Source organism: Suricata suricatta, chromosome 3 (genome assembly GCF_006229205.1).
Source record: "Suricata suricatta isolate VVHF042 chromosome 3, meerkat_22Aug2017_6uvM2_HiC, whole genome shotgun sequence".
Taxonomy (NCBI): Eukaryota; Metazoa; Chordata; class Mammalia; order Carnivora; family Herpestidae; genus Suricata; species Suricata suricatta.
In genome coordinates this window covers 75858904-75873827 of record NC_043702.1, presented here as the reverse complement: position 1 = coordinate 75873827, position 14924 = coordinate 75858904, and the positions used below count along the sequence as shown (strand labels likewise).

Here is a 14924-nt window from a genome sequence, read left to right as displayed (position 1 = left end):
AAATAAGTTTATAAGAAGGAAGGAGCCTTACCCTCCATGAAAACGCCCCCTTTTTTGTTCTTGCTGAATCCGTATATTCTCCAGTCTAAGTGGACTTGGGATGAAGCCAATCTCACAGCCCTCTTTCACCAGCCTTCCTATCCACCAATCATTGTTATATTTCTGGAATGCAGAAATAAAACTGCTATCAATAGTAATTCACTTATCTTCACATTCCATTAATTAATTTCTGGGGGTCAGAAGAACCAAACACACTGTTTACATCGTATTACACCATATTATATATACACACTACATTATATTATACTATGTTATACATATCTGAACATATATTGAGTAAAGCCAAAGTCTACAAACATTTTATCTAAAGGCCCAGAGACTAAATATTTTAGGCTTTGGAGGCCATATGGTTTCTGTTGCAACTACTTAAATCTGCTATTGTCACATGTAAGTGACCACTGACAATAAGCAAACAAATGAGTATGGCTATGTTTCAGTTAACCTTTTCTTTCCAAAAAAGACAGCAGGCCACAGTTTGCCAATCCCCGAAATAAAGGTAGGTCCTAATCTTTGGATGCCTTTGTTCCTTGTCAAGCAGCCCTAGCCAATTCTTAAGGAATAGACAGTGTAAGGAAAATTATACATCAATGTAATTGGAACCCTGGAGAACAAGACAGACAGTCTGGGATGAAATACATTTAACTGTCAGTTATTTGTCAAAAGCTTTCAGGTAAAGATTCCACAATATTGTCTATAGTCTACTCCCATTGGAGAATGGTAATCTTCCAAACATAGGTTTACAAATTAAGGTCCATCTTACTACCTGCTGAAAAAGAAGCCTACTCTTACAGAAGAAGTATATTGTATATAATTGGAATTTTTGAAATAATCTCCAATGGCCTGAAGTCCAATAGAAATACCAGGATTTCCATTTATATAAAGTTGCATGACACACAAATTCAGAAAATAAACCCACACAACTTCTTCAGCCAATATGGGGTAAGACTCTGTGAACAGGATCCTATTCAGTGGGTCAGCAAAATTGTATTTGGAAATACAGATTTGCTGAAGCTTAGATCAGAAGGTATATTTAATCCAGGCCACATGCCTCAAAGGAAGGTATCAGGTAGATGATTTTTAGAAGGCGGGTATGAGTTCTATTATTTACATCCTCCAGATATGACTCCAAAAACTCTGTCTTCATCAGCATGGGGCAAATTCTCTCTATTTTTGATCCAAAAAGTGTCTGCTTTTTTTTCAAAATGAAAAACTATATGTAGTACACTTTGCTTAGGTCAGAGAAAAGGGAAATTTATATGTATACGACATTGATACACTGTGAAGGAGGAATGGATGGCTTCATTGACTCACTGCAGCATGAAATTCTGCACAGCTCAGAGTAATTTTCAGCAACAGCCTCGCACTCAAAAGCCAAGTGATATGCCTTCGGGATTTGGCCTTTGTTATGCACACAGCTCCTGCACGAGGCATGCATGGCATGTAGTAAGAGACTGAACTGAAGAAATGTGAGTTGACCTCATATAAAATCTTGAACAATCTAAGTCGTGGTTTTTCCATCTTCCCATCTCTTATTTCAGGATAACAGGCCTGAAATAACAGGCCCATTTATTTTGGATTAACAAAAGGCAAGGAGGCCCTTTTAGAATCCTCAGTGCACAGGTCTGGAATTCAAATTTTATTGAGGTGGGAACAAAGCAGACTATGAGTCAGAGTGTCCTAGGATTTAAGTTACTTCCTGAACTTTAAGTTAGCCCACTCGAACGCTGATTTTTTTAAATGGCACCCAAATGACCTCACAGGGCTTCCTGAAATGGTTAATGGCAACTTCCCAACTTGTTTCAGCCTAGTTCTAGGAAATAGTAAAAGCTTGGTGACAATCAGGCTCAATATAAATGAAAAGTTCTTTGAGCTACCCAGCGGGAAGTTGCTAAGTACACTTAGGAGCCTAACACACTCGTCATTTGGTATATGTGATAAGCAGAACTGTAGCTTTTCTCTCCGGTTAAGCTTCTCATTACTGAAAAAAGTGTTTAAAACTGTGTATGAGAGACGACCTTCTAGATGACAGATGAGAGAGGAGGCTGCAACCTGATTACAGAAATGTGTATAAATTCCAGGAGCGTGTGTCAGCGTTTTGGGAAGGTCACCTTAGTGTTGCTCCAGTCCTTCTCATTTTCATCTCCCTAACACGATTAGCACTTTCTCTTTCTAAGATGTTTTCTTATCTGCTATCACAAGGTCTGAAAACAAGTGGCTCTAATCCACATAGGATTACCAGCTCAACAGCATTCATCCACCTGCCGGTGTGAAGAGAAAGTCACTGATCAAGGGACATGTAGATCAAAAAGCAACCAACAGGACAAACGGAGAATACTGATGGAATGGATGAAAGCAATAAAATACAGCAAGACTGGAATGCAGGTGTGAGTGGGTAGGGATAAAACATGTGAGAACTTCTCTTTTTTTTAACTTTTAAAATGTTTGTTTGTTTATTTATTTATTTATTTATTTATTTATTGAGAGAGGGAGAGAGAGAGAGAGAAGGAGGGAGGGAGGGAGGGAGAGACAGGGCATAATCAGGGGAAGGGCAGAGAGAGGGAGACACAGAATCTGAAGCAGGCTCCAGGCTCTGAGCTGTCAGCACAGAACCCAATGCAGGGCTTGAACTCATGAACCATGATATCACACCCTGAGCTAAAGTCAGATGCTTAACCTACTGAGCCACTCAGGTGCCCCTAGAACTTCTCTTACCTTTTAAAGTTCTGCTTCTCCTTGGAAACAATGAGTGTTAGTGACTAATGAACATGGTTTGGTCTGTTCTGATGGAAATGGTGAGACAATCGACTTAACCATTCAGATGCTGGGGCACATGTTTCAGGCTGAGAGTCCCTGTCTGCGAGGCAGCTGTGGATATCCTCCCTCACACACTTTGAAAATGCAGAAGCCATCAAGTCAGTCCTACCCCAGCTTCCTGTTACCAAGGCTCTGAACTGTCTATGCCTTCGCCCAGCCTCTCCCTGCATGTTACAGTAAGTAAGTGGTCCCCTTGCTGTCCACCCCCCTCCCCATTCAAGGTCTGGATCCCACCCTTCTTGCCTACCCCCAAACCTTACTCCATTGACTATCTCTCCTTTTCCATCAACCATTCCCTCTCTCCTTTTGTTAATATCAGCCTGTTCAAGTGCTCCAAGAGCTTCTCTCTCAAAGAAAACCTCCTTTGACTCCATCTCCTCCTCAGTCTACTACCTGGTCTGTGTCAACTTCCTTGAAAGCATGATCTATGCTTACTAAACATACTTCCTAACCCCCTTCTCTCTTCATCCCCTTTCATTTGGCTTCCAGATCATGGTTCTAGTGACATCCCTGCCACTGGCCACCATGTGCCAATCCAACGCCCATTCCTCACTCACCTTAGGCAACATGTCACACCATTCACCACAGCTGACTTACTCCTTTATCCACACTCTTCCCCTGATGTCCATGTATTGCTCTGTCCTGGTTTTCGTCCTATATCTCAGGCTTCTCCTTTCCAGTTTCCTTATTTGTTGAGCGATTTTACATAGCCCACCTCTGCAGGATGGCATTCCTCTGGGTCTGATGCCCAGCTGCCTTCTCTTATCCCTCTACTCTCTCTTAGGTGACTTTGATCATTACCACACATAAACTAATAATCTGAATTTACATCTTTGGCCCAACTCTTTTCCCCAGAGCTCCAGATTCTTATATCTAACTTCTACTTGATATCTCTATTGAGATGTCCACTCCCCATCTGTCCTTTTCCCACCTCTGTCATCTCCATCCCGACTGCTCAGTTCATAACCTTGATTTCCTTGATCATGCTGGATGTCTCCCTCAATCTTAGTTTCTATACCTGACCCATCCCCAGCACTTTTCATTGAATGTCCGCAATAAATCTCAAATCCGTCTACTTCTTTTCATCTCACTGTTGTAATGCTGGCTCAATTCCATTATCTCTCACTGAGAATGGTTCTAATGATCTCCCCAATTCCATACTTATCCCACTCCAATCCATGGTCTATAACAATCAGAATGGCTTAAAAAATAATACATTCATCCCATTCTTCTGATTTAAAGTCTTCAGTGGTGGGTGGCTGGGTGGCTCAGTCGGTTAAGTGTCCAACTTCAGTTCAGGTCATGATTTCACCATTGATGAGTTCCAGGCTTGCGTTGGGCCTTGTGCTGACAGCTCAGGGCCTGGAGCCTACTTCCAATTATGTGTGTGTCTCTCCTGGCTCCTCCCTTGCCCACACACACTCTCTCTCTTTCAAAAATAAATAAACATTAAAAAAGTCTTCAAAAAAGAAGTCTTCAATGGCTTCTCATTTCACTTAGAATAAAATCTGTTCTGATGATCACTTTAAGGTTCTCCTTTACCTGTGTCTCCTGCTACTAGGTCTCTGGCTTACTACATTCCAGCCATATGGCCTTCTTCTGGTTAACCAATTGTGCCAGGCTATTTTCCTACCACAGGGCCTTTGTACATAGTGTTTCCTCTCCCTAGAAGGCCTCCTTTTACTCTTTTTAAGCCTGGCTCCTCTTCATCCTTCAGGTGTCTGCTTAATGGTCATGTTCTTTAAAAGGCCTGCTTTGGTCTCCTTTGTAGTTAAAAGTATATATAACCTCCTTGTCCCTATATTTTAATTTTTTAAGCATCTGCTTCATTTTCCCCCCCAAATACACAATTTGGAATTATTTATTTGTTCATTATCTGTCTCCCTACTAGAATTTAAGTACACGAGGGAAGGAAATCTCTCAATAATGCCATCTTAGAATTCAGAATTTCAAAGACAATGATTTTCAAAATTGTTACATATTTACCTTGCGCATCTCATTTTAGACTGCAGGATAAGTGCAGGTATCTCAGCAAAGTGGAGTGATAGGTTTCACTTTACTGCTCCACCTATTACAGTCTTTCCTAAGACCCAGCTTCCACTCTGCAAGCAGTGTCACTGGAGACCAGCAAGCCTACACGGCCTCTGATGTAATTTCCCCGAGCCCAAACAGGAAGTTCTGTGCAGAACAAGGAAGACAAGACTGTGCTCCTGACTTGGCCTAGTTCTTGTGACCATCCAGATGCCACCCACCCCTCCACTCCGGCCTCATTCAATCAGTGAGGGTTTTTCCTTCCAATATATATTTCACTGGGTTCAATATCTCAGCATGGAAAACATGCTGAAATCTTCCCTGTCTTAAAAAAAATTAAAAAACAAGGGCGCCTCTGTGGCTCAGTCAGTTAAGCATCCAACTTCAGCTGAGGTCATGATCTTGCAGTTCATGAGTTCAAGTCCTGAGTCGGGCTCTGTACTGATAGCTCAGAGCCTGAAGCCTGCTTCAGATTCTGTGTCTCCCTCTCTCTCTCTGCCCTTCCCCTGTTCACACTCTGTCTCTATCTCTTTCCAAAATAAATAAATATTAAAAAAATTCTGACACAGAAACAGATAATCAGATCAATAGAAGAGAATAGAGAACCCAGAAATGGACCCACAAATGTATGGCCAACTCATCTTTTACAAAGCAGGAAAGAATATCCGATGGAATAAAAACAGTCTCTTCAGCAAGTGGTGCTGGGAAAACTGGACAGTGACAGGCATAAAAATGAACCTGGACCACTTTCTAACACTACACACAAAAATAAACTGAAAATGGATGAAAGACCTAAACATAAGACAGGAAGCCATCCAAATCCTATGGGAGAAAACAGCCAAAAACCTCTTTGACTTTGGCCAGAGCAACTTCTTACTCAAAATGTCTCTGAAAGCAAGGGAAACCAAAGCAAAAATGGACAAAAGGGACCTCATCAAAATAAAAGCTTCTGCACAGCAAAGGAAACAATCAGCAAAATTAAAAGGCAACTGATGGAATGGGAGATTTTTGCAAATGACATATCAGATAAAGGGTTAGTATCGAAAATCTACAAGGAACTTATCAAGATCAACACCCAAAAAAATAGTCTAGTGAAGAAATGGGCAAAAGACATGAATAGACAGTGCTCCAAAGAAGGCATCCAGATGGCCAACTGACACATGAAGAAATGCTCAACATCACTCATCAGAGAAATACAAATCAAAACCACAATGAGAAACCACCTCACACCTGTCAGAATGGCCAACATTAACAACTCAAGGCAACAACAGATGTTGTCAAGGATGTAGAAAAAGAGGATCTCTTTTGCCCCACTAGTGGGAATGCAAACTGATGCAGCCACTCTGGAAAACGATATGGAGGTTCCTCAAAAAATTAAAAATAGAACCACCCTATGACCCAGCAATCGCACTACCAGGTATTCACCCAAGGGATACAGGTGTGCTGTTTCGAAGGGGCACATATGCCCCAATGTTTATAGCAACTCTACTGACAATAGCCAGAGTATGGAAGAGCCCAAATGTCCATCGACAGATGAATGGATAAAGAAGATGTGGTGTGTGTGTGTATACACACACACACACACACACACACACACACACACACACACAATGGAGTATTACTCAGCAATCAGAAAGAATGAAATCTTGCTATTTGCAACTACGTGAGTGGAACTGGAGAATATTATGCTAAGTGAAATTAGAGAAAGACAAGTATCATATGACTTCACGCATATGAAGAATTTAAGATACTAAGCAAATGAACATAAGGGAAGGGAAGCAAAAATAACATAAAAACAGGGAGGAGGACAAAACATAAGAGACCCTTGAATATAGAGAATAAACAGAGGGTTGCTAGAGGAGCTGTGGGAGGGGGATGCGCTAAATGGGTAAGGGGCATTAAGGAATCTAGTCCTGAAATCATTGTTGCACTACATGCTAACTAACTTGGATATAAACTAAACAATTAATTTTTTTTAAGCTTAAAAAAATTTTTAATAAAAAAATAAAGAAACAAATAAAAATTTAAAAACACTCCTTCAATTCTATGTCTCCTTTCTCTGGCAAGGATGCGTTCTCCTTCTCAATTCAAAGCATTTAGGAAGAGCAAATTGCAGTTCTCCTCTGGCCTTCAGATTATGTGGGTAAAGGCCTATTAAATGTCTTTTATTATGTTTTTTAAAATATTTATTTTGGGGGGGACAGGGAGAGAGGGAGACACAAAACCCAAAGCAGGCCCCAGGCTCCAAGATGTCAGCACACAGCCCGACATGGGGCTCAAACCCATGGACCGTGAGATCATGACCTGAGCCACCAAGGCGCCCCAAAGGCAATTAAGTGTCCTCACGGGGGTTCACAGCGCCCCAGACATAGTGTACCGGAAAGCCAATTCATAACCACATCCACCCTTGCAAGGCTTCTCCCTTCTCTGCCTTCTTTATTTTGAAAGTGGACACTGCCCTCTACCCTTTCTGGCAAGCTCTAAAATGGGCCTCTGTCCATCCTTCCTCTCTATTTCACTTTCTCTGATACCCCTCCCCACGTGAAGTCTCCTAATCCTGTCTGTCTGCCTCGGCACTCTCCCTCCAAGCTGCTCCGTCTCTCCAGCCTCTGCTGCAACCTCAGTTCAGCCTCCACAACACTCCCTCAACTTTCAGAGTTTTTATGCTAAGATTCAAGGCTGGTTGTGACTGTCCATTATTTGAAATTCCTCTCCAGCCCACTGCCTGGTGATAAAGTCCAGGCTTCTTGTCAGGGCCAAAGAGGTCCTTTCTTATCAGGCCCCTGCCTCTGAGACCTGGCCGCCCCCCGCACAGCTTGCTACTTAGCGCCTCCAGCCGTGCAGCAGTGTTCCTGGCTGCCCTTCCGCCTGACGCCACCCCCAATCCCCCCAGCTTGAACTTCCTCAGGCTTCACCACTTCCATAGAGTTCTCTGGCCCTGTGATCCTCCTCCTCCCCAGCCTGGTGGTCCTTCCTGCTCCTTCTTCAAGCTCCCATAACCCCGATTCAGTTTTACTAGGATATAATTTGTCACCCTTGGCAGAATCTAGGTGCCTGTTAGTCTTTTTCACCCAGATTCAGAGCTCTGTGGTAGTAGGGACAGTGGGCCTTTATCTCCAATCTCCCAGTGCCCAGCACAATGTCTGAAATGAAGTAGGATTTCAATTTAGGTTGACCAAATGGGAGTTTTGATATAATTATTCCACCTTTCAAGTTGCAAGTTCTCAACTCCTCCTTGTACTGCTCAATCCTTTAAGCTTTCTGTTTCCCGAAGTCCTCTGCCCTCTTTTTAGCTTTAATACTCTAATGATCATACTCTCTAGTGTCAGTTCCAAGGTTAAGGTCCATAGGATTACAGCACAGATGTTAATTATTACAAGATCCCTTGTAAATGGTGCCTCATGAGTAGGGCTCCATGCCACCAAACTCATATTTTCCTGAGTTGGATCCACAGATCTGCAGCCATACAAGGTGATTAAAAGGTGACCAGGGGACCACAGGTCTGTCCTAAATCCATCCTATGATGACTATCTTATGATCCAATATTTTCAATGTGTGATAAGAAAAGCGAAGATCTCAGTCTTCTAAATCTCAGTGAGAATGAATGGGTTTGGAAAGCCCAGTAAATTAAATGAGGTAACACGCTGGCAGTTCCTTAGGGCTCCTCTCCCGTTTGGCTCAGAGCTGCTGTGAGCTCTCGCCTTGTGGCAGATGCAGAGACTCTTACATTTACCTCTTTAATGTGGAGAAAGTCCTTGGCATCAAAGGAGATGGCCGTGCTGGGAACGGGCACATCCTCATCCAGGGCACCGCAGTAGCTCACGTTCGTTTTCACAGCAAATGCTACAGGCTTGGACTGCAGGCAGAGCCGTGGCGTAGGGATGGGGGAGGAAGACACAGCAGGATTTTTCATATTGAAAAGAATAAATAAGATAATTGATAGTACCAGGCACTTTGCAAACAGGTGTCTCCAATGGGTTCCCTGGCAGCACAGAGAAATCTGGAGCGATGGCTCTGAACGTAATTCAACTGGATCAGCCCAACCACTCCCCGCCACCTCCATGGTACTTTCCAACATCCTAAAGAAAGAATCCTACCCTCAAGTATTGGCGAGGGATGGAAAGATGGGAAGATGCTCTCTGCTTTCTCCTCTAGTCCTAAAACTTATGTTTGTTACTTTAGAGGGTAACAGATGTCCCTTGGGATACAGGAAATGTGTGCCAGGTCTTCCATTAAAAAGTGGTGGTGGGAGTAAAATAAGTATTTTTGAAATAGCCTCAGATTTCTGAAAATCTATGGGAACACCTTGTCCTGCCAGGAAAAAAGAAAGGCCAGTCGGGGGTAGACAGGAAGGACGAACATCATCTTCTCCCTAGGTTACAAAAGCTGGTTCTGAAACCCTTTTGAGACAAATTCTTCCTCAGCAAAGTGCTTGGGCCAGTGCAGCCTTGCAGAGGCTACGCAAACCAACAGCCCAAGCTAACAGCGCTGTGGCTGCCATTTGGGTGACCACAAAGGCCACAAAACACTCTGAAAGAAAACTAAAACAAAAATTAGCCACAAATGAGAACACAAGGTTCCTGCAATCTGGGGCTACTTTGTTAGTGGCTCATTTGTTTGTGCTGAGAATGTAAGTGGGAAGCAACAATTGAAGGGAGACCCCAGCTATGGCCTTACTGATGTCCTTTCACAGGCATTGGCCCAAACCCCCTTTGGCCAACTGAGCACAGCCAGCGTGGGTGTTACAGCAAATGACATTTCCTCATTACCGGCATCATTCTCTCTTACTGCTCTAATAAAGATTTTATTGTAAAAACAGAAAAAGGAATTCATATTATTTGAGTCTCAGTTTTCTTCTAAAAGTTAGAAAGACTGGACCAATATGCTTTAAGGAGTCTATCATGGAAGGCAAGGAAGAAAAGCTGGCCGTGACCCTGTCTTATCTTTTGCTATTATGCATAAAACCTCATCTGACAAAAGGAAATCTATGCTAAAAAACAAAAGGAAAAAGTTTGAAAGACATAGATTAGGACAGCTCTAGTGACTCTTCTGATTCTAAGATTCAAAAATGCAATTTGCTCCTGCTGCCTCTTGTGGGTACAGAGATTTGGGGCTGGAGGCTGGGCGTGGGGGTGCGGAGGTTGTCCCTTTGTGTAATAGCTGAAGTTCTATTTTGGCAATTCCTTTTACTGCTCATCTTTGCTGAAATGCTAATAGTTGTCCAAAGCTCTGAACTGCACCCTGAACTTGAGATAGAAGACTGAAACCAGAGGCAAGCAGTAGAGAGAACAACAGGGCCGATCCACAGAACAATAGTGCACGTGTAGCCCGCAATGATGGCTGAGGTCATGGACAATGAGGGGTCAGGAACGCAAAGAGAACCTGTACCTTAGGAGGCTCGCTGCCAACACTGGGAGAGCCAAGCTTAGTATTTGCCACAACTGTGAAGCTGGAATATAGCCCATAATTCACCCCCCAAGCCTAACACAAAGGGTGAAGAAGGGTCAGTGCCTCAGGAAATGGCCCCCTGGGAAAGTTACTAACCTCTCTTAGGGGATGAATGGATCAGGGAGCCTTGAAATCTGGTGCCTTATTAGGATGATCCCAAAATGATTGTTCCAGAGGAACTGGAGGCAGGGAAAGAGCAGCTGATACCTGCTGAGCCAACATGCCACTTTGGAACCAAAGAGGGGCAAGAAAGTCACCTTTGCTCTCTCAAGCTGGATAGCGGCTTGTTGCTCTCTCTCTTGCCGAATTGCTTCCCGATCCTCTTCCAAGGAGACATCGGAGTCAGACGGCCTGCTCGTGTAGGAGTCCGCCGAACCCTGGAAAGGAAAACGCACAGTGGTTTAAATGAGGTGATGTGGAGCTTCTAAAACTGTCACATCGTAACGGCATCCTGGAGTGAGTTCCTTTCACTCACGTAGGGCTGATGCACACACTCCGTGTCACCGTTACGGGTAGACACTTAGACGGCAGAAAACAGTGAAGCATCTGAGCAATTCAGAAGGTAGGAATGTTGTGAAGGAAACCATTTTGACTAGATTAAGCGCTAGGAAGTGAACTGCGGTGAAAATTATGTGATATTTGGTCCCAATTCTTCTTGTTTTGTTTATATTAAGCTCACATTAATTTGTAGACCTAAAGTTTCATTCCATTTTCTCTTTTATATATACATCAAAGGAAAAGGAGACTCAGCCTATGACAAGAGCTAAATTCTACCTGTATCTTGGGCTACAGAAGACAGATTTATCTAAGATTGCAATACAGGAAAGCAGAATCCTGCATTAGTACAAGAGTTCCAGTTCCAGTATCTATACCATCGAACTCTTTCACTGTTAAAATTTCACTCATTGCCGTATGGGAGCCATACCTGGTCACTATGGCCACTAAGGCATGAGCCTTGAGGATGAAAACAAGGATGTCCTCAACCGAAGCACGCACCTAGAAGGGCTATTTGAACACCACTGAAATCCAGTCTGAGAGAGGTGACAAGGTACCGGGGCTGCCTAGAATCACTCAGTATTCCTGCTGGAGGAGCTGAAAACTACAGCAGCTAGTTAAAAGTTAAAAAGCCAAAAAATCTCTTTAAGTGTGCCTCTTATTGCTAACAGAACATCACCCTTACAATTTCCTTAAGCTGGCATTACCAGTTGATATTTGCATAGATGGCAGCATTTACACAGCAGAGGTATTGATGGAACTGGTGTATTTGGCATTTTTCATAAATCATGCACAGATTTTTGAGACGCACAGCCTAATCCATACAGCTGCGAATTTGCTATCCACCGCAAAAAAGAACTCTAAGAATGGTTGACCGCTGAAATGGATCCTTTGAAAGTTTTTCTAGACTTAGAAATGTTAGCATTTGCACAGATTTTCCTGGTAGCCTAGAACAGTAATTCCTGGTTAGAGGTTTTTATCAGAATGCCTAACAGACACTCATTCTAAATTCCGTCTCTGCAACTTACTTTTGAAAACCTTATGCAAGCGACTTAGGCCACGCCAGACTCAGTCTCTGCATCCACACAATGGGGACACTGATTACTTCAAAGAATTAAATGCAGTAAGACTTAATGGTGGCTAATGTTCACTTAACCTTCACTGTCGTAGCCACACAGAACTAGCTGCTTCGCTCTCTGAATCCGTGTAGCAGTGTAGAAGCTGGTATGCGAACTTGGGGAGTTCAACCTTCACACCAGCAGTTTCAAACCCTACATACACTGAGCTGCACTGGATATTAAAATATTTACTCTACGATCTGGCACATGGTAAGCACATAATAAATGGCCATTCTCATTCCTATTTCCCGGTCCTGACAGCCCTACGTTGATTAAAAATTAACAGATTTTAATCATTCTTTCAACTAACATAATATATATTCATAATAGCCCATCTTGAAATGTATCCATTTTTCTTATTGTATTTGTTGCCAAGAAACCACTACGGTTTTTCCCCAGCTTTGTTGAAATATAATTGACATGCAGCATTGTGTAAGCTTAAGGTATACAATTTTTTATTTGATATATACTACAAAACGATTATAATTTGATAACTATGATGTCCCTAAATCCTGCCACTTTTGAAAGTGTCCTTTATGTTTGTTGAGATGAGCACTGGGAGTTGTATGGAAACCAATTTGACAATAAATTATATTAAAAAAAAAAGAAAGTGCCCTTTATGGAGGAAATGGATTTGTTAACCAAATTATAACCAAATTCTTCTGTGAAAATCTACTGGGGGAAAATCTGGACCTACAAAATGGATAAATACAGGGTGACTGACTTATTCTATATATTCCTCAATACTGAAAAAAAAAAAGCTACCTTGAAATCTTTAAGCAAGTTCTCTTAGAACACATCTTTTGTCCAGATGCATAAAATCCAGAGTAAGAGTGGAAAAAACAGCATTTCTAAAACATATATGAGAACGGTTTTGAGTTAGTTCTAGGTAATGCTTTGCTTTAGTGTGATGTGTGCAGTAGATCTTTATAAGATACAGGACTGGCTACATGAAGATGTCCATGGACCATAACATGATTATGATGCAGGAAGTCAGGAAGGAGACACTTGCCTTGTCTTGAAAACATGTGCTGGGGAGGCTAATAATGACCACAGGTCACAAGCAAGCAGGCTGCCTGCTGGAGCGCTGAGGCAAATGACTAAAATACACAATCTACTGTTGACACAAGGAGATGGCTAATTCCAGAAACAACCTTAACGACTTTTCAAATCCTGGCATTCCGTCATTGCTGAGCACCCAAAAAGCAACTCAAGGATTCCTGCAAATGAACTTTATTTTGAAATGTGAACAAGGCTGTGAATATTTCAAAATTACTTACGTCCTACTACTGCCAAATCTGTTAAAGTAGATACTTCTGTTTACTTCCCTATTTCTAAGAATATTGGTTGAAGGAAAGATAAAGCACTAGGGTATCCATTTTCACAATTACAATGTTCAGTCATTTCAGCATTTACTCTGTTTTTTCTTTTTCTTTCAGTGCCGGCTACATTCTCTAAATATGGAAATCACTGCTGCTGTCTCTCAGGATCCTTGGGAAAACAGAGGTCCAATGTCAAGAGACCAAACTTGTCCCATGGACAACACGTGTTCTGCCAGGTTGGCACGGAAGTGGTTTCTTGTTTTTATTTATTAGTTTTTGTCTTGTTTCAGCTGGGTGAGAGAGAGGATAGAATATCCCAGGAGAAAGGAAGGAAAAGAAAATCAAAAGGATCTGCGTTATTTATACTCAGACAGAAGAACTATAGAGCTGCAGAGAGGCAAGAGGAGAGTGCCCGGGCCAGACCAGAGGATGGATCCGAAAGGGAAGGGGCTACAGGAAGCTTGGTACAACTGAGGGTTGGAGGGGGACTGCCAGAGAGCTGGTTAAACATTTGTGATCAGGCACAGGGACCTGGCAAGAAGAGAACGATGTTAGATGCTAAGAGGAAATAAATGAAGATGTAAAGGTTACTAGATATGGCAAGTGTTGGAAAATGCAGCCCCATCAGCTTTTCATTTTCCAGAATTCCATTTCATAAAATAGGTGAAGAGCAAGCTAGCCAGCTTACCAAGTGAGATGAGCCTGTACGAGAGGCATGACAGAGGCCAGCCTCAAACGTTCCTAAGCAGACACCGCTGCAAGTCACATCCTGGAATCTCTGATGGACCAAGTAAAATCAGAAAAAAATGGAACCAATGCTGCAAATCTCTTCATAAGTATCACATTACAGGCATACATGTGCATACAGGCATATATGCATATGCATATATGTCATTTTAAAAGCATCCTAGCGAACATCAAAAGAAAGAAATGCATTATCTTTTCATTAATCTAAGGCTTGGCGTCGTCCCCTCCCCCCTTGTATTCAAGATTGAAGACAGATTCATGCCTTTCATGAATCTTCTTGAGTACAAAATACAAATGTTGGAAAATTGGTTTCCTGTTCTGGAAGAAGGAAAGTGATCTCAAGTCAAGCAATGGAATTCCCAGAATTCCCAGAGAAAGGGCACAATGTAGGGGAGAGAACTCCATGTGCTGGCGGCCCAGCCAGTATTACATGTCACACTTGTGCCAGTTCTTGCTGGCTGTGGATCTTGGGCAATTTGTTTTAACTTTCTGACTCTCAATTTCCTTCCCTGTGAGATGAGGATACTAATAGACACCTCACAGAATTTCCCAGTGTTCAGTTTGAGGCAGAGAATCACTTCTTTTACCATCAATAGGGAAATTCAGAAAATGCCACCAATTCATCTTTGACTCACTAAAATTCTGGGTGGCTTTCAACACTAAATTTTTGGTTGCCCCAGAGATTTAGGGTTTACATCTGGTTCTTTAAAATAAAAAAAAAGTGTTTCTAAAGCATAATTTATATACCACTAAACTCACACATTTAAGTTTTAAATGTAAAATTCAATGATTTTTAATGAACTTACAGAACACAATTTGGACCACAATCTGGTATTAGAGTATTTCTACCACCTCCAAAGAGACCTGTGTCATCTGGGCATCCACTTAC

At 42.2% G+C, this 14924-nt stretch overlaps 1 protein-coding gene across 3 annotated transcripts in view; it reads right to left on the bottom strand.

The window, feature by feature from the left end:
- CACNB4 (calcium voltage-gated channel auxiliary subunit beta 4) overlaps positions 1–14924 on the bottom strand; it is a 245243-nt gene that overhangs the window by 41358 nt on the left and 188961 nt on the right. For all 3 annotated transcript variants that reach the window (XM_029934591.1, XM_029934592.1, XM_029934593.1), the window contains 3 exons: positions 10611–10730; positions 8639–8761; positions 32–162 (listed from right to left, as the gene is read on the bottom strand). In XM_029934591.1, coding sequence (XP_029790451.1) covers positions 32–162; positions 8639–8761; positions 10611–10730 — 374 coding nt within the window. The remainder of the gene's footprint in view (positions 1–31; positions 163–8638; positions 8762–10610; positions 10731–14924) is intronic.